Source organism: Ptychodera flava, chromosome 14 (assembly GCF_041260155.1).
Source record: "Ptychodera flava strain L36383 chromosome 14, AS_Pfla_20210202, whole genome shotgun sequence".
Lineage (NCBI taxonomy): Eukaryota > Metazoa > Hemichordata > Enteropneusta > Ptychoderidae > Ptychodera > Ptychodera flava.
In genome coordinates this window covers 10,714,728-10,739,390 of record NC_091941.1, presented here as the reverse complement: position 1 = coordinate 10,739,390, position 24,663 = coordinate 10,714,728, and the positions used below count along the sequence as shown (strand labels likewise).

At 35.7% G+C, this 24,663-nt stretch overlaps 2 protein-coding genes across 3 annotated transcripts in view; one reads left to right on the top strand and one right to left on the bottom strand.

Moving 5' to 3' along the window:
• The window catches only part of LOC139149314 (tetratricopeptide repeat protein 7B-like), a 41,895-nt gene extending 32,156 nt beyond the window's left edge, over positions 1–9,739 (top strand). Inside the window, exons 12-19 of one of the 2 annotated variants that reach the window (XM_070721018.1) lie at positions 493–653; positions 1,190–1,306; positions 1,925–2,022; positions 2,629–2,658; positions 3,251–3,388; positions 4,175–4,272; positions 6,376–6,572; positions 8,196–9,739. In XM_070721018.1, the coding sequence (XP_070577119.1) occupies positions 493–653; positions 1,190–1,306; positions 1,925–2,022; positions 2,629–2,658; positions 3,251–3,388; positions 4,175–4,272; positions 6,376–6,572; positions 8,196–8,325 (969 nt within the window). In that variant the 3' untranslated portion in view covers positions 8,326–9,739. The remainder of the gene's footprint in view (positions 1–492; positions 654–1,189; positions 1,307–1,924; positions 2,023–2,628; positions 2,659–3,250; positions 3,389–4,174; positions 4,273–6,375; positions 6,573–8,195) is intronic. The other variant, XM_070721019.1, reaches the window with a different exon arrangement.
• A 1,558-nt stretch (positions 9,740–11,297) lies between these two features.
• Positions 11,298–22,732, bottom strand: LOC139149312 (protein STPG4-like). Its single transcript, XM_070721015.1, has 7 exons — positions 22,497–22,732; positions 21,986–22,060; positions 21,258–21,515; positions 19,471–19,544; positions 16,373–16,427; positions 14,861–14,968; positions 11,298–13,091 (listed from the first exon to the last, which is right to left on the bottom strand). Exons 1-7 carry the CDS (start codon positions 22,626–22,628, stop codon positions 12,978–12,980), a joined length of 816 nt encoding a protein of 271 aa, XP_070577116.1. The 5' UTR covers positions 22,629–22,732; the 3' UTR covers positions 11,298–12,977.
• Positions 22,733–24,663: the final 1,931 nt, after the last annotated feature.

Sequence of the window (24,663 nt, the reverse complement as noted above, 5' to 3'; positions counted from 1 at the left end):
TTCAATATTTGACCGTGGCAAACAATTCAAACACAAATATTATTACATTTGAGTATCTCATCAAAATGAATCACAGGGGTTAGGCCTGGCATATGTTTTATTTACATATTATTCTCATGGGCCATCTCATTGATATGTAACATTTTACAGTCATGGATGTCCATATCAGTGCAGACAATACACCCAATTCAGCCCAACATACTTGTAGGTGGCGTTTAATACCCAACTTAATGCTGGATATTTTAACATATTTTTGGAACAGATTATCTTGATTTTCATTAGAAAAAAAGGTTGGAATAAAAATCCACATCTACTATCTGTACAAAATGTTTAATGATAAAGAATTCTACAAAAGGGAGTGTGTTGTTTATTTCTGTCAGTTACTATCTGAGAATTTTGAAAGCACCTTCTGCACCCAAAAATACTTGATTCAGATGCATAGGAAGAATTAGAACCAGTAAGGGCATACCATGACTCCTCCATTTGATGTAGGTTTCCGAGGCAATCAGTTACGTGAAACAAGCCCTGAAGCTGCGAGGGGATCACCTGGAGTCCTTGCACTTACTGGCACTCCTGCTGTCAGCTCAGAAAAAATACAAGGAATCCCTCAGTGTTTTGGAAATAGCTCTCTCCGAATACCCAGATAATCTCAGGTTAGTAATAACGGTTTTACCCGTAAAGATGAATTTATGAGCCTGTCTCAGCTGCTTTGTGTAGATGCATTAGATTGCAGAGAATGGGGATAACGAAATGAAATTTTTCCTTGATCTGACAGCTTTTCTGTAGAACGCTCACAGTCAGGGGATCCTAAGTTGAATGACTTAATTTCCAAATTAAACAGAAAGAAAATTAAGGTGCCCTTTTTAGCGGCAGGATTTTCAGGCATGTGACAGCGGGTGACAGTGGAAAAGTAATTCTACAGGAATGGCATGATTGAATGCTGTTTAGGCATCAACCTCTTTTCCTGCCTGCTTGTTTGTTCACTTGTTTCTTAATTGAGTGATTAGTCAAAGTGCGGGGACAGCTCTTACAGTGGCAAGATTAATGTGAATTCAAATTCCCCCAGGCACTGTGCTTATTACAAGAGGGAAAAAAAAAACAGCCTAGTCTTTTGTTAGTTCATTCACCTCTTTTGCTTTAAAGCACGGACTGAATGTGTGAAAAAATGAATGTTTGGATTTTTTTTCAGCCTTCTTTTCACCAAAGTAAAGTTAGATGAGTTAGTCCACGATGCAGATGAAGCTCTTGGTACATGTAAACGTATGCTAGAACTCTGGAGGACTGTTCATGAAACCATGCTTTCAAAGTAAGATGCCATTTATTTAGTAAAATTATACAATTCATTGACTGAAGAAAAAGTCAAAGGTGTTTTTCCTCAGCAAATTGTGTGCACGTGTTTTCTATCATTGTGTAGTGGTGACGTGAAAAAATATTAAAAAAACTGTCAATGATAATACCAAACGGTAAAGTAGTCTGTGCATATAATTTATATAATTGCATGCTTCAACATATTAAATATTTTAAGTCAAGTTCCTGACTCAGAATCAAGTTTGCACTTAGTGACCTTTTTTATTTGCCAAACTCATGCCTTGCATCAAACACCTGTTTGTGTCACTCTTATTGGCACTGAAATTGAGGTCATCAGCATCCAAGGCCATGTTTGTAATAGCCAAGCACTCTTGGGGAATGACAAAGAAAACTAGGGAAGGCATGACGGTTTTTTCCGAACTAATCAAAATGATAATACATGATAAAGAAGACCCATACTATTGATTACTTCATATTATCAAATTTGTGTGCAATAGCTTAGTCTCCAAATCACTCAAAAGATAATGTTCTTGATGTATTTGACATTACATCATGAATAGTTTGATATTGCTGTTTGCTTAAATAAAATGGACGATATTTTTGAATTTTCCTGCAGTGAGTCAAGTCGTGGTACTGGATTGCTAGAAAGAGTTACAAGTGACAAGAGAAGTTTGGCACAGATGCATCTCGTTGACTTCAATGACAGAGATTCAGGTAATCCAAAATAAAACATACAAAAGCTGCCTTTGTTTTGCTTGATTTCCAAATTGAAAATTTCAGTGTAATCATCCACTGTATCTCTGTTTGTTTTCATCTGATGTATTAACATTCTGATCATTTTTTCCCTATCAGTTCACAGTGTGCTATCCTAGTAATCTTAATTCTAATTCCATTCATCAGAGGCATTTGCTTCTCCAAACCATGTGATTGCCATCACAATCAAAAACCTCACAAAAACCCAACTCCCTACGAAATTAGTGTCAAAATATCAATATCCAGCTTGTGTTCATAAGGCATCAGTTTTCAATTCTGACCTATTAAATCAACTTTTGAATTTTTTTTTAAACTTGTATAAGCATTCACACAAGACTTCAGGATCATTTCATGGTAAATTATAATACACAGCATGCAGGGTTTTTTACCTTTTGACCCCCACTCCTAAGCTGGTCGTATGTTTGTATTTCTTTACTGATCATTTTTACAGATATTTGTTTTCATTCTAATTCCCTGCTTTTCCATTCATTCCTCATATCCCTATGATTATCATGGCTCATTTATTTTTAATTTCATTTTGCATATATGCATGCAAAAAACCGACAGCCGCAAAGTCTGTACAATCGCCATTCAAAAGTAAGTGACTAAATTCACATATTTGTACATCCATCTTCATTATTATCAGTTCTCTTTACTCATATTTTGTCACCTGTCATACATTTTTGAGAATTTGTACAATTTTTTTTTTCATACATGAACTGAAAGGTTACGTAACTTGTACACGTATCGGCAAGTCATCTCTTTTCAGCATGTTTTCTCATATTCCTACTGATTTATTTCCTGTCCAACAACCTTCTGCCTGCTCTGTTGAATGTTTGCTATGTCATACCTCAGATATAGTTACTACCACTTCAATTCATGTAGACTCAATAGTTTAGTAGCTCGTTATTCTACCAGATAGTATTAACTTTCTCATTAACATTGCATTTTGCTGGAGCGCCCTCTATAGGCTTGACTTTGACCCTTTGGCCCTGATAACCTGAGGGCTGGATAGGTCTCTTTCATTTTAAAAGTCATGTTATTAAAGGATTATCCTCGATTTGGTAGCTGGGATTATCCTGATGTACAATATATTTTTAAGAATGTCAAAGGTGAAAAAAAATGTTGCAGTTGACAGTCAGTCTAATTTTATTTTTATCTCTGTGTGTGGGCGATCACTTCTGAATAGGTTCGCTTCATAATTCGTTGGCTGCATCGAAGGTAGAACAGGCGTTGTCTGAAGTTGCTTCATCGATAAATAGCTACGTGCCGAGACAAGGTCCCCAACAAGCATGGCTAATGCAGGCACAAATATGGCTTGCCATTGGTAAGTATTCTGATCACTTTAGAATGGAAAGCAATAAAAGATGTAGAAATTAGTTTCAAATCATTAGCCCTGAACAATTCAATTCAGTCATTTTTATGACAGCCAACTCATCATAGTTTCTGAAAAATTTATGTGATTCTGTCCGTCAAAGTAATGTTGTGCGTTATTATTTTAAAATTTATTTTGGCTAATTATCACATTCCAATCGAGAGTGTTTAACATGTGTCCTTCCAATTTAATTAGTATAACAGCTGTGTGTCTGTTCAGTTTTCTTTCTGTAGAATCACACAACACAACACCAATGTCAAATTCTTATGCAATATTTCTCCACCACCATACTTTTCTAACTCTCCTAACAGTAACACTTCTAATTGTAATAAGTTACAAGGGGATGTATACGGAACAAAATATTTCTCTTCTTTAAATCTCTGCAGCATGTGGGAAATTCTTGTCCTGATGGATGTGGCATTGCTGGCGTTGGATTTCACATCATCATGTAAATTAAATTGCCAAGCAAAGACCTTGTCCAAAACCAAATCACTCAAAACCAGCCAGCTTGCAAATGTATTTAATTGCTTCAAAACTATACAAAATCCCCAAACTATCAATGTCAGGTACGCTTTACACCCACATTTATTTTTCCCCTTGATGTGATTCCACACTCATTTAACGTTGGTTGTGATCATTTAGACAGGCCGTAATTGTAGAAGGCCAGCGGTCAAATACATAGGCTATAAATCATGTGATTGCAATTGCATGAATTGTGTGGAGTTTTTCCCATTACAGCTGAAATCTACTTATCAATGGACAAACCTGGTGAGGCTTCTGCGTGTGTTCATGAAGCAAGCAGCATCTTTCCACTTTCTCATCATGTTATGTACTTGGTAAGTCTGCTGTTTGAAGATAGATTTATTGAAATAAAAAACATCTGAAAAAATATACTAACTATTCAAATTGTAAAAGAATAAATGAATAACTGAATAAATATATACATGAATGAATGATATCTCTCTAAAATCTACATTAGACATAAAACTAGTTTCGGCATGTTTATATAAGACAAAGGTGCTTTATTTATGATATATAAAAAGGTTTTTCAGTGTTAATCTTTTAACAGCGTACCAGTATTACTCAAATTTACTGCTAAAAATTGACATAATTGCAAGTGCAGTAACATATATTGAAGTATCTGTAAGTTCAGGCTCTGTTTTTCCTGTTCTTTATGTACTTTAAGAGTATGTTTAATGAGTTTAGAGCTCATGAAAACAGCCGTAGATGAATCAACAAGGACATCTGCCTGACAAATTAACATTTGCAGCACTTCCCTGTTAATAATGTAGACAGCTGTACTGCACTCAATAAAGTGATGAGCAAAAAAAAGTGGTTAAGTAACTTTGAAGAAAACATATTATGAAGTGAAGTGACTGAAAATGGACTATTATCGAGAGATTTCAATGAAAGTTTATAATCACATATTTTACGTCAGATTCTCATAAATTTCATCCAGCATATTTTCCCTTGAGATCTTAAAATGGATGTGCGGAGTTGTGAATGATGAAAAAAATAAAGATGCGGAAGAAACTGTGACTTTTTCTTCAAGCTATTTTACTTACTGATCTCAATGACACAATACAGCTTAAGTAACCTGAAGCTCAAAATTTTGAGGTGTGAGAGTGTTTCTCTTTCTAAATTATCCCTGAGTACATAAGATTATTCATTGTTATGTTTTAGCTTTAACTATCTGCCCAATATGTGTGCTGTCAACACATACGGTAATAATCTTTTTCCTGCATAAACAGCAATTATCAATTGTTGTTCAAAAGAATACTAGCATGTTTTAAAATTCAAATTAAATAAAATGCCATCAGAAAAATTGTCATTAATATGCAAATAATAAGCTAGAGGGTGATTGATGATGATTCACCCATTATAAATGCGTTGATAAGGAAAATAATTTTTCCTTGTAGTTAATCCATTGAATTTTTCATCTCTGTCGTCCCATGGGTGTTTTCATTGTCACTGATCCTGAAACCTGAAGATAACACCTCTCTTGGTGCGACACTTTCATCATTAGCAAACAGGAAATTAATAGCAGGGATATTTTTAAACTAGCATGTATTGTTTTATTGTACAATGGGTAAGACAAACTAGACACACCTCCGTGTGAAGGTATATTTCGATTAGGTGCTGTTGATTGAACAAGGATGTAGTTCTATTTTGTGTCGTGCCTGTCTCTCATATTTGCATAAAGTGGCATTGGAAAAGACAAACACATTAAGAGGGAAAACATTTTCATAATATTGCCATTCCAGTTGATTAAAATTAAAAGCAAACAAATCAGTCATCCTTTGCATATTTCTAAAATTGACTGCACACTGTTGCTTTTTCTATGAAAGAAAAACATTTCCAAGAATTCCTACAGACTGTAGCCTTGCATTAAAATCTCATTCTAATCTTGAAACTTCAGTCCAATGGAACAAGTATTGTCGTTAATTCCAAATTATCAAGGTTCATTAAATGAATGTCATACCTGTATTTACCGAGATAAAGTGTGGAATCCGTAGAAGATGTATTTATTTGTGGTAGGCTGATACAAGAGGCACAGAGAATAGACATTGAATATGGTTAGTTAAAAGAGTAATGGCTGTTTTCCCTGATGAAAGAAAAAACAAACCACAAAAATCATGTATCACTAAAATGTCACTTCTTCAGACTGTATTATGATATTTATTTATCTATACCTTTATTTATTATTGTAGGGAGAATTCTGTGGACATATTTAGTCCGAAATAAAGTGAAACAATAATGACAGTAACCAGGACATGAATTATGGAGTAGAAAAATTCACCAAAGTGGTAGTTAGAAAATATTATGAGGTCTTCATTTCAGTAATTACATAGAAAGAGCACTCTACTAGCATCCTTTGCAGTATTCTAGATTACCTGTGTATGTAACAAATGATAAATATCACCTTGGTGTTTTTACAGCGAGGTTTGATTCATGAACACAAACATGAGTTTGTTGAAGCTAAAAAGCACTACGACAATGCAATCGCCATTAATCCCAGCCACATGAAGAGTCTGCAGCATCTAGGAATGGTATTACATTATTTGGGTAACACAGTCCTAGCTGAGAAAGTGTTGAGAGATGCAGTCAACACTGATCCAACATCACACCAGGCATGGTAAGGCTGCAAAAAAAATATGAGCAAAATCGTAGATAATGTTGTCAGGTTGTTCAAAGTAGCCTCATTTTTTGCTCACGTGTTTACACACGTGGGCATATGTCGCAGCGATGTCTATCTGTCTGTCTGTCTGTCCGTCTGTGTGTCTGTCTGTCTGTCTGTCTGTCTGTTGGTCCATTATCTCAAAAAAGGCTTATCAGATCAGAATCAAATCTGGTACATATATTCAGTTAGCAAATGGCAAGAACTGATTAGTTTTTGGTGGGTCTGAATTAACTTGATTGTAGTTGTTGAAACTTACTATATACATCAAAGATACTGTGATATAACATTATTGAAAGTCAAAAGACATTTTTACTTCAGCCAAAACCTAATTTTAATATTAAAATGAATTTTCATAATTAGGTATATTTATCTTAATGGACTTGATCAAAATTGATGAAACTTACTCTGTATATTAAAGACTCTATAATTCAATATTATTGAAAGTCATCAAGCATTTTCTCTTCAGCCAATTCCTAATTTGCATATTTAATGAACTTTCCTAATTAGAGATATATGTCTGAATTGACTTGACCAAAGTTGACAAAATTTGCTACACATATTGCAGATACCATGATACAACATAACTGACAATCACTAAGCATTTTTACTAAAGCCACTTCCTAATTTACATATTTAATTAACTTTGCTTATTAGGGATATATACAGGGATTTACTTGATCAAAGTTGGCAAAACATGCTATGTACATTGATGATTATACCCGATTAAAACAATATCGAAAGTCATTTCACATTTTCATGTCAGCTAATTTATAATTTGCATATCTAATGAGCTTTCACAGCTCGGCATATATGGCTTGAAGGACTTGGCCAACGGTAATTACACTTGCTAGATAAAGTGGTGATACAATAAGAGCAGTAAAATTACTTTAATATTTTTATTTCAGCTAATTACATATTTGTATACTTCATGACCCTTTAGAATTAATCGGCGGTGATTATTGTTCATTATGTTGATCATAATAATTTCAATGAAGTTGCAAACATGTGGCAAAGGTTCAAATTTACACATAACTTCAATATATAATGAAACACGTGAGCATTTACAGTTCATATCTGGTTCATTGTTGTGTACTCATGCAATAACTGAACACACATTAGTCATTAGTAAGACTGCCACTAAATGTAGATCCTTTTGTTCAATACCTGTCCCCTCTTCAACCTCACTTTCTAAAACAGTGTTTAGGAACACAGTCATTTGTTTGTATACCCAGTCCTCACCCTGGTGTGTGTAAACTTGCTGTGTTATCTTGTATAGCTGGAAAGAAATTTTTATCTCTTTGCAAAATTACACCCCTCCCCAGTTCCAATATTACAGTAACGTCTTGTCTACACCCATGGTGACATATTATATCCTTTTAGAAACATGTCACAAACTTGAACAGTTTGAGACGTTCCTTTTATGAAGAACACGATAATCAGACACGTATTGTATATTCATCTGCAAGAGGTGATTTTAAAGATGATTGACTGAGGTTGAATGCAAACAATTTTTGTTGTTGTCAAGTTTGTTTTATATGTTGTTGATTTTTGTTTGCTTGATGTCATTTGTCACAACAGGAAAAATCTTGGTACAGTGTTGGAACACCAAGGAGAGTTTGACGGTGCCAGTCAGTGTCTGCTAACAGCTGTAGAACTGGAATCATCCAGCCCTATCATTCCATTCACTGCAATACCACGGCTGCTCTGAATGAGTCACCAGCATCATTTACAACAACAATGCAAACCATTTCTCGAGGGTCTATGTGCAAACCAACTACATGTACATTCTACATTCGAGGATGGATCAAAGCGTTTGGGTTAAAAATTAATGATAATTCCCATGAATATGAGGTTTTGCAATCCTTGTGAAAAAACTTTGCAAAATGAAAGGCATCAATGTATCAACAGACTCAGAGAAATGTGTAAGTTAAGCATTCAAACTGAAAGTATAGATGAGCCTGCCATTTTTCTGTTACATTTCCCCTTGAGGAGAAAATGTCTGAAAACCCAAATACATTGATGCAATACTTGCATGCTGTACAGGGTGTAGTTTATCACACAAAAATTTTTTATAAAAAAATGAAAAGGGAGAAATTATTGGGAATGGTGATGCAATTTCATTAGATTTTCATTGAATATGTACCACCTTAAATCTCAGAGTGTCCTAAACGTCTGCTTGTATGTTGTAAGCTGTCATAAAATATTGTATAATAATAGTCCCACTATCAGTCTATTTCTTAAATGAGCTGGTCTGCCTAGGCTTTCAGTCTGCAAATAGCAACCATAAAATGTACATATTATATATAAATATTCTGAACAAGTCCTCTCAAAATTGGTGCAATATAACTCTGGGTGGTTTTCAGCTTTGTACAAGAGATTCTTATGTCTGAAATAAATGTATTTGCATGAAGTAATTGAAAAATGACATCAAATATTCATGAACATAGCGCATGAAATATTATTACCTTCATGGTTTATGTACAGCATGTATGGTTTCAACATGCAAATCAGGCACCATTAAAGAAAAGCAGCCTTTCACATTGATGGAGAGAGCCAGTGTTTTATACTAACGCAGTACTTTGTTGAAGATAACTATCGTGAAGGTTACCATAGTTGTGCATCTGTAATATAATTTTTTCTTCTTCAGCTAAACATTTTGAAATTCATTAAACATGGCTGCTTTAAGTTCTATCATCAGTGCAATATTTTATGTACAATGCTAGATCTGGGACATTTTTTACATCCTGGAATTTTAGTCATTTCCTTTCTGTTTTCATTCAGGAAGTTATAAATCATTGACAAGGAACTTGTGAAGAAAAGGCAAATATGCTGGAGCAATCTAGCTTGAACCTGGAAGTTTTGAATTATCAGTTCATGTGGCAGCCGCTAGATCCAGGTACACACAAACAGCATGCCTTCTAAGTCAGTGTGCTACCTGTCAAATTTGCAAGGTTTAATCTGAGATAAAGAAAAAAAATTACAGTATTATTTCTGATATGAAAATTTAGAGGCTTCTAGCCATATACTTTGTGTGTAAATGTTTGTCTTTTGTGTGTGGAAGAAGGATTTGCTGGTTTCTTTTGAAAAGCCAGGATCAATAAAATCGATTCTTTTATTAGTAACGTGGAATTGCCTGTGGTGGATATCAGGATAGTTGTATGAAGAAGGTTGTCTCTCACATTAAATGTGTTTACAAAGAGCAAAGTTCGAAGGCGTGAGTGTTATTCTAAAAAAATTCAGCAGTTCATTATATGTTTGTAATTACAAAAAAATATTACGCAACATGTGCATTGTTTTTGCAGCTTTCAATTTGTCAATAATCAACTGTGATTGTTCACTCAGAGAGTTATTATGTCAGTGGCTGGCTCTATTGTGATTTGATACTATAGTTGTGGTTGCCATGCAATCAAACAGATTAAACACTGCGGAGAAAACACGATATTGACTTGTATTCAAATGGGCAAGAAATTGTTGTATTGATGTAGTTGTTGTGTTGGCGTTAAGTTCTGACAGATTATCAATCATTGTTGCATAACTAATATTACTGCTTCTCTGAATGGTACCAACATGGTGGAGACGATGTCACTCACTGGAGCAGAACTATCATCCAAATAGTTCACTGAATTAAAACATATTGATGTACACAAATGAAAGAACACCTGCTCCATTGTGTAAGAGGAAATCTCATTTCAAATGCTACCCTCTACCTGCATTCTGCTCGGCCATTATAAAACACCAGCCACTGTATAGATACAGCCAGACATTTTACCATAATGAAGGAAATTTTGTTCGTCATAAAGGAGTGGAAATATGAGCTCTCATCTCACGAGTATGCTCTGTCATAATTGTGAATGGTATCTTGTGAAATACAAGCTAGCCAGTTTTCACAGTCATTCTGCCAATCACAATTAAGGTCAAATTCCAATTATTTGCGTAATTTTCTCTGTTGGGAACATAACAAATTGCTAGAATGTCGATGTGACACTGTTGTTTTACTGTGGCCAGTTTGAAGCAACTTCGGTGAAATAGACAAATGGAGGATTTTAGTCAAAAGAATATGAAAGAGTTCATAACCCTATTAAAGTGTTTTTGAAGACATGAATGTGTAGGATATACAAGTGAAATAAATAATATTTGTGGTACAACGAATTCACAAGAATTAAGAATCAAAAGTAGATATTAATTATGTGCTTTCCCTAAATTTCCTTGTTTCAAATGCTACACAATGGATGAATTGAAAACAGGGTACATCACTACATCAAATCATATCTGCCCTTCATCTAACATTAAATCGGATTTGAGAAGCTCAAGCTTTAATTCTTGTCTGTTAAAGCTTCGCATACTTTTCATGTCTTGTAGACGCATTCATGTTTTATTCACATTTTGAATTTATCTTTCCGTTGATGTACGGTCCATCGGTTACCAAAATTAGCACTGTGTGGAATTCATATGACAGGTTTATCTCGGCAGAAATTGAGTGATTGTCCATAATATTTTGTAGAAAGACAATTTTTCCATGGATTATAATCATCAAGAAGATATGTTAAAACCAGGATAAACTGTCTCATCACAAAGTTGAATTGACAAGAAAATGGCCACAGCGACATTTTATCACTGAATCCAAGTTTCACTCACATCTGTAACTCCTCAAGTTGAAGAAAACAGTCACACATAACCAACTTTATTTTTGGCATATGTTTATTAAGTTCACACCACAAAATATACATTATTTAAAATACCACACTCTATCTTCTCAGAGTAAAGATTTATACCAAAACTTGGCTGGATTTAGCAGCTCTCTTTGAACTATGGACGGTATCAGTAAACGTTGGCAGTGAGCTTTTTTCCTCCAGCAATCTCACTTTCCGAAACGGAGAATTAAGTAAAATTCCTAAATCATTTTAGACTTTCCCTGTTTACCACTGTAAAATACACAAAACAATAACCCTGGACAATATTAACAACTTCGTACACTGGTATCACCAAGTTAAAAAATTTTGGACGGTCTTAAAGTGAGTGTAAATGGATATAATCCACATTTACTAGGTTTGTGTTCGCCAACTCGTCTATTTTAATACATGTTGCACATTTTAACAGAATCCAGATCAAAATTTGCATGGAAACTGCTTAAACATCTGGTGTATTTTAGACTGGCGTCTTCAGATGTCCTTCAGTCAGTTACAAACAACCACCGGCACCCATGAGTGAATTATTGTCATAAAATATCACACCTATTTTCCTAGTTTGCACACAACCAATTGTCTAAAATAATATTTACATGGATCAAAGGCACATTTGTGAAGCTATCATCGTGCTATTCTAATACTGTGATTGGTTGATATTTTTGTGTTAAAAGTTAGTAAAAGTAAATTTTTACAAATGTGACAAGCACCTCATTTGCTAAAAAAACTTGTAAAATATTTGCACACGTAATACTTTTTGTAAATGCCATTGAAAACCTTGAAGCCACTTCAAAACAGCGTTGAGTTTAATTTCTGCGAGAGATTGAGCAATTTTTTTATTTGGAAAAATCAAAGAATAATCTTGTCAGAATAGAAGCTCGTGTTGCGGAGTGCATTTGAAAACAACTGGAGTGTCAAAAAGTTTCAAAAACTGCATACGATTGTGAAACCACAAAAAAGGCAGAACATCGCATCTTCTTTGATGTTGAGATGATACTGGAGGTAAGAGTGCACTCACACGACATCAACCATAAACAAGGATGAGATGTGTACATGTGCTCGGTTTTTTCTTTGGCAAAGGTTATCTTTGACACTCGTTCCAACACATTCCAAAGATGGGAGGGTGGGATGGAGTGAAGGTGGGATGAATTAATGCAGCAGGCAATTAACAAAGAGCTCTTTAACTGTGATAGGAAATCCGTATTCTATCAATGCAATCAAGCCCAAGGCTCGCTGGTGATGCGTATTCCACACTATTTTGAATTACAGCATTTAGCAATAAATGATCCGACTTATAGAGCTGGTATAAAAATATCAGAGCATGCATTAACGTTGAAATCATTCATTATTCAATATAACATCATTGTCTATTACCAGAAGCTTTTAACTATAGCACACCACTTTGCCATTTCAAAAAGTCGTGATCAGTGTCTCCTTCAAGAATACCGTACTTTAGACAAGCTTGATAATTGATCTGGAGGTGTTTTCACCCACACAAAATATCAAAATTTAGGTAAGACACATTTTCTGACCGTTCTTATGTATTACTTGTTAAGCAACTCCCAGTGGATAAAATGCTAGTAAGGAAACACTGATCATACCCAGGGAAGCATACATGTTTACAGTTATAATGGTTCTGTCGGTACATGCTGTATGAGTCTATACATGTCAGATGGTTTCAAGTTTGGAATGCACTGGTGAAAAATAGGCCATGGGCACGTCCCATCTTGGCTATGGTTGAAGGCATGGGTGACTGGAATGTTTTCTCATAGGTCCCAGGTCCTGGTACTTTCTGTTCACGATTGGGAGGAAAACAAAATAATAGAGATTTATTGATATGTTATTGAATTATGATGGATTCGAAAATAAATTTGAATTAATCATCAAAATAATTAATTAATAGTCAAGCTTTCACAGATGAATAGTTTTCACAGTGTCATATCTGACATTTTGAACCAAATCCAAGATGTTTTCGAAGCATTTCACATCTTTGGAACAAAAGTCTGAAATTTTGATATATTTCATCACAGTCTTTCCACGCAGCAATCTTGAAAGACTGATTTCATTAAAACCAGTCAAACAAAGAAAAAACATTTGTTTATGTTTGCTGACACTCTCTATGCAAGGAGAACTTGGGATCAAATGAGAAGTGCCCGTGATTAAAAGCCTAGTATCATGGCAGGTAATTTTTAGCATTTCGGTAATGGTAGGAAAATTGTACGTTTTGTCATAAAATTTCAAAAATTCATTATTCTGTGAGATGTATTGTGCAACAAGACTTGAAAAAACCTGTAAGGAATAACGTTCTTTGCCTTTTCAATGACTATGGTAGTAGGCTGTATCTGTGAGTAGTAAAAGTTAAATCACATTATCCTTACATGTGACATTACCAGGGCTTTACTGACAAGGAAAGTTATCTTGATATGAAGAATGTCACATCAAAGCCATGAAAATCTAGGTGATGTGTTTATTTAGTGCAGTTGAATAAAACTGTCACATAGCTGAAGGAAAGTCAAGCACAAGTAAGATAAGATGGGTTTATGGAAATTTAGTATGCAAGGATGTTCTCTCCCCTACAATACAATCCTCCATGTAGTTATATTAAAGCTGCTGTTAGTTTTTCTTTCTATTGCCTCCAGCCTCTCAGAGATGGTCCATTTTTGAAACTCTAGCCACCAGAACTCCAACATGAGCAATTTTCACTCTTATCTCAAACTGTAGATCAGATGCCCCTCTGGTACAGAAAGTCTGAGTTTAAACTTTTAAAAGATATCTAATGAAAGGGTTTGATTTTCAGTAATCCTGAAAATCAAAACCTCTTATTAAATGTCTTCTGTATTCCATGGTATTTTAAAAACAGTAGAGATTTACCAAGCATGCCATGGAATTATGTGACAGCATGTATTTGTTTATTAGATACCTTGTTGCTTTTATCCCAATGCCTATATTATATAGTACATTGACATTGAAGGCAGACATCAAATATACCCGACTGAAATTACGTTAAAGCAAGGTTAAATTTTGCAATTAACGAGTTTGTGACAATTAATGCAATTCAATCAATGAATGCATGCCTTCTAGTAACATTTTAATGTGATTTTTCTACAATAGATGCATTATATTCATCACTGTTTGTATAAATCAACCATTAGAGTTACGTAAGTGAAGACAATGTATACAAATCTATTGTCCTCACAAACACTCACTGCAGCTGAAATGATGAACATGAATTGACACAATGATGACGTAGGACAAAAGACAAACAATAACTGTCGGCTTTCAATAACAAGGTATAACTGTAATCAACTTCCTGAAGGCCAGTATTGTTGCCATAAACCACACAGAGTATTAAAGTGCTTTATTATTTAATTGTAGAAGCATTATGTCTCAAAGGAAAATGGCCTTGTTGGTGCATTTACCCATTTTCATGGCTAGTAAAGTTCAAGCTAGCTGACAGCTCTAAAATTGATCGCTTTGTGTTCTGATAAAATCCGGGAGCAGGGCGCTTATAAGCTCCTGAGTGAGGTTTGTAAATATTACCATGAAGATAGAGGGACTTACCGTGTGAGATGAGCTAAATCTTGGTGTTCTGGATTTGAAACTGGACGATACTGGATGCAGTGGCTTCGGCGGTTTGTAATTATACTGACCAGGGGCAGGATTCTTGTTCTGAATACGGAAACAGAAAGGAAAAATGGACAAAATGCAGGGTTAATAAAATCGCCATCTCCACATCTCTAATGGCAACAAGAGTAAAGAAGTTTGAGAGATTTGGCAATAAAGCAGTTGCAATTTTCAATGATGTGGAAATCTGATTTGTGAAAGTTCACGAAATGATCACAGGTGGTTTGCTAACTTATAAACGATTTTCTTATCATCATACGAATATTTCATAATTTTAGTTAGCTCATCAGAACACTACAAGAGTGGTGAAAGTAAATAAGTAGGTCATTTGCCAAAACCACAAAATTTTCAGATGCCCATTTGCTGCAGTACTGAAACTCTTCGAACATTACAGTATAGAGTTATGAACATACATGTCTTCATAATTAGCAACCATTACAGGAAACAGATCACTCATTACAATATTATTAATTAATGAAGCAAACTAGAATGATTCATTTCTTGTGGGTCTCCAATAATTAATATTTTAAGATACAGCTCACAGCACTGCAGCTCGACAGCACGACTCATTTCATCTTCATTACACAGTGTTATGTTATGTTTTTAGTGTCCTAAAACCTCTGAAAATCCAATGGACATTAATGAGATATGATCATATTGCACCTGCCTCCGCTGAAGATCCAGGATATTATCCAAAATTGCAGTTTGAAAACTGAAATATTAGAGTTTATGCAAAAACGGTTTTCAATTTTAATTTGCACTATAAAGAAACAGAAATATTGTCTCCTTTGGTTATCATAGACGAGCCATCATTAAAAGGCTGTCTCGACCTACAGTTTCACGGCCAAAAAGTCTGACAAAGCTGAAAAGGAAATGTGGCCTTTAGACTTTGTCTGTTTTTTAAATAATGTAACACAGTGTATACGCCCCATATCTACAACTGTAGCACCTAACAAGAGCGTGAAACAAGATTAATTTGAATAAATACATGTAACTCATAAATACTTAGTGTCAATACCACAGGAATGCTGATTGCAGTACAATTGCACCTTACACTATGTCGGCACTGACATGAATATATACATGTATTTTTAGAAACATTTTTATCGCTTGATAGATTAGTCTGACCACCTCTCCCGCTCATTTGCGTGACTATCTATAAGATTCAGATAGGTTTATCAGGAGCAGTGCTTTGCTCTCTATCAAACAATCATCATTTGCCAGCCTTACATCATTCACACTCAAAGTACACACCTGGTTGCTAGGAAGACTATTTATTCAAGTTGTCAGGTTTGCGAAATATGCAACTCCTTGGACAAAATTCTTTGGACGGAATGTTTTACTCTGCCAATTTAGTATCCATGCATGGGACGTCTTACACGGACTGTAAATGTGATGTTCCTTCCTGAAGCTAAGTTTGCTGCATGATTATAAAGAAAATATACTTACTGCTTTAAAGTAAATGGTTGGAAATCTCTGGGATGTATCTTTGAAAGCTGCATGTCTGTTGTTAAAAAGACACAAAAAAAGTCATTTAAAAAACTCATTATTATTCATTATTGTAGAACAAAAGGCTTGCATTGCTTTGTAAATTGGAGCAAAACCTCCTGAATATTTTCAATGAGAATTTTGGGAGTAAAAGTCATCACCTTGAGAGGGTTGTTTGAGATAGTTTATTGAGATGAAATGGCGGTGACATTTATTAATATCTGTGACCTTGGCTGTGAAACCATTAAAATGCATGCAATCTGTTGATGATGTTCCAATGCTATTCAATGCGTCATTAATCATTCTAAAACATTGAGTGTGTCGTCCAGGGTTACATGACGAGTTTCAAATGGAACCCTGCATTCATTTTAAAATTTAACATATCTTTTTCTCCAGGCCATGACAAAGAACACTTTCTGGCCTCAATATTTCGTTATGCTTGGGAGATTTACTTTCCCTGTTGTCATGTTCCTATGCTTCATCAATTTTTTTTTTACAATTAATATTCATTAGCCTATGGTCATTTGTCAACCTGTTTGTGAGTATATCTCTTTATTGTCAACAGTTTTATCACACAAGGTCTAATAAATTTGCAAAAATGTCTGTTGACTTGGGCAAGATAAAAAAGTCTCATATAAAAGCATGCAATGTTGACTGGAATGTCTTATTTTATAAGGACACAGATGAGTCGAAATCACATTTGCCACAAAACCCATCAGAATACACAGGTTAATAAATCCCACAGACGAAAATGGAATAAGCTTATTAGCATACGATGTAATTTTTGAAACAAACACAATAACAAATTGCTTAACACTTTTTAAAATTATACACAGTGCCCTTGTCTTGCTAATGAGATTAAATGTCAATACACCCTGTAGCTTGACAAATATTTGCTGTAACCATGGTTTTGAACTTTTTTCCCACTAATCACACATCACAAATGTAAGTGTTTCCTCCTTGATGCTGAAAATTTTAATAAAAAAAAACTGCCAGTGTATTGTTGTCTACGTGTAGCATTGGTAATGATCTATGTTCCACCCATACCTGTCTGAGTGAAAACTATGTGCAAAATATATCATGGCACAGTTAAATTACAACATGCTTGCAAATAGTAGACACATGCTCAAATACACTCTCTGGATATCATAAGACACAGCGTAGAGTTCTGGACACTTTAATGTTGAGTAGGATTTGCTGAATTTTGAAATGTTACATACAATAGAAAGCAGCAACTATTAAGTGATCGAGTCACAGGTTTACCATCATATAATTAAATCACCAGTTACTAAGGCTATGTTTTCTGATAAAATTTGCTTAAAACTGCCAAAAACTGCACAGGAGAGAAAAAATTTACTAGATTCTAGTACTCTGTATATTTGATTTTAGGTATAGTGCATTTTACATAAAATTGGCTAAATAAGATCTTTGAAGCCAAGACATTGCAATTCAGGTATTAAGTTGGTTCCGCACACTGACATTCAAATGTCCTACCACATTTTAAACCCTTTGAGTGCTGTAATTTTGGCAGATCGTCCATGTAGCCGACACGAACACGAAGTGTCTGTTACCGCTACCAAAAACTATGAAAAATAGTACAGAATGAGCTACAAAAACACTATCAGTTTTAAGTTGCAGGTAGAATAAGTCTGTGCCTTTGTAAAAAATACTATAAAAATAGTAGAAAGTGAAGAACCAGCTGAAAGTTAGTTGAGGAGACCTTGACCGCATATCATTTGCATCTCATTGTCGGCTACATGGACTGTGTGCCGTAATTTTTCCCACCAAAATTATAGTGACACATTTTACCAATTTTTATGAATTTTTTGTAATTCTTTTGAAAATTTTGGACCAGGTGGACAGTACTTATCATAAACTCCAGTTTTTGGTCAAAATTTTTGGAAAATCAGAACAAAATGTTCGGACATGAAAAAAATTGTTTGGGTTATATTTTATACAGGCAACAAAAATTGACTTTGGCGCTCAAAGGGTTAACTACTCTATCAGTGAAAATTTCTCGCAAACTTGTATTCTTTGCTTCAGAACACTGTTATTTATTGTGAACTAAAATAAAAGAACCAAATTATCTGTACTTGGCGAATTACTGATTACACATGTAATTTACAGTACACTACCAAATTTCAAACGTAAAATTCACCGTTGATCAACACTTCTCATTGATGACAGCATACCAGCAACACAGAGCTATGGATGGATTTGCATTGTTCTCCAAAAGTACGCATAATTTTCAAAAGCTGGCATCACTAAGATCAACGTTGCTACGGATGTTTATCGGCACAAAAAATCAAATCATAGTATAAGAACCTAAATCCTGAATTACAATATTGCTTCAAATTTCAAAAATTAACTCAAATCATGGCAGACAAATTAACTGTTACCGGTATACTAACAGCCTGGGCATGGCAGACTATGTAAACAATACACCACTGTACTTGTAGTATACAGACACCAGAGTACAAATACTCCCCTACAAAGAGCATTCGGATTCCAATTCAGGTGAACAAAACTCCGAAAATATTTGCATTATACTAAATACTTATGTACATAGACGTTTCCTGCCCCTTGTGTCATGTTAATATTCAGTCCTGTCTCACAATTGGACTCGATATCCAAAATGATTACATTTTACAACAGAGGATGAGATTTTTACAACAGTCCTACACTGTGCAACATTTCCGTTTTAAATAATGAGCCAATATTTAACATAGTGAACACCATATGGATAATATACATGTATTTTATTGCTTTCTTGTTAAAATATGCAACAGAAAGAAATTTCCTCTGAAAGTTATCCATTCTGCATTTTTCCTTTCACATTGGAAGGCACATATTTATAATTTTAAAAGGCTTACAAAACTTATTCATATACAATATTTATATTTGTTATCGTTTGCGGTTATTTTACTCATATTTTTCAACATGAAAGGAAATTAAAATCTTTCATGTTTGTTAGACAATTTATCAATGACAGGAAAATTGCTATTTTTTGCTGCAAGATGAGGGTAAAATAATGCATGCTGGGTATTGTCAACACTTACTTTGATGGTGCTTTAGTGGTTGCCACGGTTAAGTAATCCTCCATTTTATATGCAGGGGGTGCCACATTGCAATCCTGGAACACAAGTATTAAGATATGCTGTAGTAAATGAGTTTTTTTCAAGGAAAAGGGGACAAAAAATTAACAAAAGATGGTACAATGTTTACCTAATCATCAAGGTCATAAATGCATTTTAATGAGGAACCATGAATATAGCAGTTTTGATTTTAGCTGGTTCAACAGAGCCAATAAGCTGTAAAATATCTTGAGAGTTATGGCCTCTGGGCTATCGACTTGGAGAAATAAAATCAATGTGAACTTTACTGCATTTAAAATATCATAATTCTTCTAAAATTCACTGCATATATTGCAGCGTAATAGAAAACTCAATGGCTATCACTTTTCATGTCCATTGCTTTCTCTATTTCATTGATTGCTTGGTTTGTCAGGATCCATGCCTGTCTGTTTCATGTCGTTAGTAGCAATGAAGGAAATTAACCAAGGTTGGAGGAAGCTGATTGGGCTATCTGATACCCAGTATTGTCTTCTTTCCAGAGATGAAACCCTCTCATGTTCGTCACATATCTTGCTTCTCTGACTATCATGCATTTATGATGTTTCTGATTAATTTCACCAAAAAAAATACTGAACGTTGAAATGAAATGCATCACAAAGATCTGTACTGCGTAGTGTTTCTATGAAAGACTGGGGAAATTAACTTATTTCAATGCACAACAATTTTTTTTTAAATGTACATTTATTCTCAATTTGACAATTATCACATTGTAGCTACATCTTTGTGAAATTTTTTTTGTATCATTTGCTGTGCTAGCCTTGTCCTTTGACATGGTTTGAAAGAAATCAAGCTACAGAATAATTAAAATTTGAATTGCTGTAATAGTGTTAACCATCAACAATATCCATCCATGAGTCTAAAAGTCAACCTTGGATAGTGAAACCTCTTCATCAACATTAACATGGCCATTAACGTTTGCATTGAATTCAATAGGAAGGATTAATTGTTTAGTTTTGGTCATTGGGAATCTAAAAGCGGTAAACTTGTAAATAAATATATATTTTCAGCCAGACGGATGTGATCAACAACACAGGCAAATTATCAAACAAAACTTGGTCCAATACAGCTGATGAATTGACCTACTTTGTAGGACTTTTACATATTAAACATGTTCAAAGGTGTACAATGAGGTGGAGTGCCAGTGGAGATAACAGCTTATCAAGAAATGTCTGGGGTATTCATAAAATTTCCATTGCTTTTAATATGTCTATCACATCCATTTAATTAATTGATATGCGACTGTGACTTCAGTGTGTTTGAATGAACTCATGTGAATGAAATGACACTGTATTATGGTCAATACATTTTTTTATCACTCATCAAGATATTGCTGATTTTGTATCACGTTCATCTAATGCTAATATGACAATAGAGTATGTGACCATCTACAGCATTTGTGAAAAATAATCAAAAGTTCAAAGAACACATTTACCAAGTACAAAACACATCAAAAGGGTAAGCCAATTTGCACTTGATATGAAAGACATTTAGATTTTATTTCCTGTGAGAGGTTATGATGTTAAAATATTAAACTGTTTGGAATAAAAAAGAGTCAAATTGTATCTGTCAGGATAATAATTGTTACCAATCATACCAAATCCATGGATCAGGAATGTTACAGGGTAAAGTCTCGGTAGCCCCCAAGTGCAGTCTGGGTAACCAAGACGAGTTTAACAAGGTTAGACTCAACAGGTTGTTGTGCTTCGACATACCTTGTCTCTTTGTCCGGGAAGCTCTCTCCTGTATCTATGTGTGTCTCTGAAGGCATATGTGTTAATGGTCTTGTCAAGTTCATCTGGTAGATCCCTGTGATTGTAAGCACCAGGTAACAAGGTTTCTCCCTGTCTCCATCGTATAACCGCTAACTCTCGCTTCCTACCTTCGCTCTTGAACGAGTAGGTTTTAGGTTTCTTTTCCAACATCTCCTCCAGGAAATCTTTAGTATCGTATGACCCGGGGACTGGTGTTTCCTTTCATGAAGTAAAAGCAGACGTTTGTTTGTACATGAAAATCGGGGGATATGTGGTGTAATGAATGAGTGAAGAGCAAACATTTCTATGCCATTATCTACTGTAATAGCCCCGTGTCGAATAGTCTATTGCCCCTTGAACTGTCACCGTTTTAAATTCGTTCCGACAAAATGACACAGACTAAGTTACAGTAAAAACCAACAAATCATGTACAATTCTTTACGGGCCATTACGACAACTCTTTTAAATGGTTTGATCACCGCCTTCACGGGGCGCCGTGCAGGGAGCACAAAAGTTGTCTGTAGCAACAGATATTGAGCTCTCCGTATGTTCTACTGGGTAATGAGTCAATTAGAGACATTGTTGTTGAAGTTTGCTACATTGTGACGATGAATCAGGCCACCCCATCGACGACGACAACCGCAAAGACCTACGTCGACGTCGTCCAACATAATAGTAATTCCACTCACTCTAATATACGTTCGCCACCAATCTTCTCTACCGGAAACTGGTTCTTCGTAACCATCTTTCAGTGCAGTCCTTTCCTGTAACCCAATATAAGATATGTAAAATTATCGGTTCATCCCTACGCAGATGGTGCGCCAAGAAAACTTTTTTCTCTGTTTGTGTTAATAAACGCATCGAGGCGCGTCAAGGTGTTGATCTGTGAGATTATCACTGGCTGCGATGTCGGTATGTATAATTGAGTAGAACAAGTAGTTTTTGCCATAAAAACGTATTACGATACACCAAAAACTTTTTATTTTGTAGCACAATTAGGGCAAGTAACCGGGTTTGAAGGTAAATGTTGTGTGACCCAAGTGAACAAACTTCCATGTTTCGCAAATTTACCGCAACGTGTTGACATTGCCCAACTCGGGACAATACAAGTGGGCCCATACACAGGTGCGTGATTGTCTCCGATCGGCGATCTATTAGCACTCGTCCCACTCCCACAACAAACACGCCAGGCGCTCTCACCCTTCTCGATGGAGGCTTGTCGACAGCTCCTTTCTTGCTACCCTTCTTCGCTTTCTTCGTCTTCGCAGCATCGTCCGTCCCTGCCGTCTTATCAGCTCCCTGTTTCCCCGTCGCCGTTGCTTCGGGCGCCATGTTACCACCTAAACCCGTTGAACCGAATTGAGTGGCGTCCTACACTACTGCCTTGGTTACCACTTTGCATATAACACACACGCACGGTGTGGACAATAGAGGCTGTGTTAGGCTGTCTCAGGGGTCTGTCAACTGGGACGTGACGACTTCATGTCGACCTTACTGGACTTACTAATAAAATGCTCAATAACGTTTTATCTCTTGTCGTGGATATTTACCGGCAAATCTAATAGGAAGGGCGTTTGCATTTTCCCCCATAGTATTGTTTGGTGACACAAGGCCAAGTGTAAACCCACAAGTGAGAATTGTCCAATTAAGTTGTACTTTTAATAATTTTGAAAAATTTTCCAGGGCGTGTATTCTTTTATAGATGTGACCTTGCAAATATTACAGAACGACGTAGAGGCTAGGTAGAGATCTGCAAATACTGATGGAGACGTGAACGAAACCTGCCTGAACGTGAATCCACCATGATAACATACATCTCAGTTGCGTGCACGGGACGTTTTGCTTCGTAATGTCACGCGTGCACGGTGATTCAACATTTCGATATGACATGCAATACAGCGATGCAGCGGATCTTTTCAGGATGATCAAAGACGTCGGCAAGTGAAACAAGTGATGTGTAACAGTAGCTGAATTGTAATAACTGCAAACACGGTTTCCCTTTTGACTGATGTTAGTCGCTTTGTGGTTCTGTTCACCAAACAGATAAGTGCTTGTGTGCTTAGGCCATCGATATGTTACGTTCATTTCATTTCACCAATCACATTCATCGACACTTTGCGCTATTATACATTTGACCAATCATAAACTAACTAGGCGTTATCCACGTGGTTTTTTACTTATCAGGGAAATTAGACTTGCTTGATTTCAGTCTACTCTTGTAGCCAACATTAACACGGCAACGGACTCTCCATATCATTGAAGACTGATTGTGCAGAATATTAGCGAGAACATGAACCGAGCAAGGATAATGAATTACGAGTTCTTTGGTGAAAGCGAGCCAACCCTGTTAGATACACTCTCCGATTTTCATGATTGCGTCAATCTTTTCTGCTTTTAGCATCCTACTTAAAATGGATTCTATTGTCGTTCTACTTTTCTTGCTATCCATTTCCTGTGACCCACGATCTTTTTAAATCTAGGTGTAAAATTATCATTTCTTTGAAGGGGTGTGAATTTTACAATGTTTTGGCGATAAACACATCAATACAGCATTGTCATTATTGCTGGCACAACTTGACTCTTACTTATACAATTTGATCTCAATTTTACGGGATAGTGTAATATGTATCATTGGGGGGGGGGGGCATAGTGTGTCTGATTAGTTCAATAGCAGAAGTTAATAACATTTTCCAGGAGTTTCAATCAGTGTTATGAGTTAGACATTTTGAAGTTCAACCCTCCTCCCAATTTATCGTCAAAACACATTTTGTAATTGTTCATTCAGGCAGAGAGTACTGGGTACAGCAGGTTGGCGGTAGTTTTCCTTAGTTGATTGAACCATAGAAAGTGGAGTGACGCCTATGTTCAAGGCACGGCTGCACTCTTCCTAAAACATGAAGAGTACATTCCCTCCTCGAGCAAGATACCTTCCAGTCCAACCTGGCAACCACAACCAGACATGTTCCTAGCAAGATAAAATCATGCAATGTCCACCTTCTGAATGATATCACTAATTTGGCTCACAGTCCATAGTCTACAGTGGGTAGAAGAATGCTTATATTCATACAAGCTTTATTCATACCAGAGGCTTTTTGGTCATTAACATCTCTGCCCAGTGATTGGGAAATTGTTCTCGGTGTCAGTCTATAATGCTACATAAAGCATAGCGTGTAGATCCACATGATGTTCACAGAGCAGAAATTTTGCACTGCTATCACAAATGTTGCAAAGCATTTGTAAACTCTGCCATTTCCAGGCATCCTTGCAATATAAACATGCATTTGTTGAACCAGTGTGAAAAAAGCCGGCCAAGGGGGGTCCCGAAACCTCCTATCCACTAATCTTTGAGATACTTCATGGACTGGCA

Excerpts from the sequence above, each read along its gene's own strand:
- LOC139149312 (XM_070721015.1), bottom strand. The coding sequence starts at position 22,628 with ATGGCGCCCGAAGCAACGGCGACGGGGAAACAGGGAGCTGATAAGACG. Across the intron at positions 19,545-21,257 it reads TTCCCGGACAAAGAGACAAG|GATTGCAATGTGGCACCCCC; the intron begins GTATGTCGAAGC and ends CTTGTGTTCCAG. Across the intron at positions 14,969-16,372 it reads CAACCATTTACTTTAAAGCA|AACAAGAATCCTGCCCCTGG; the intron begins GTAAGTATATTT and ends TTCCGTATTCAG.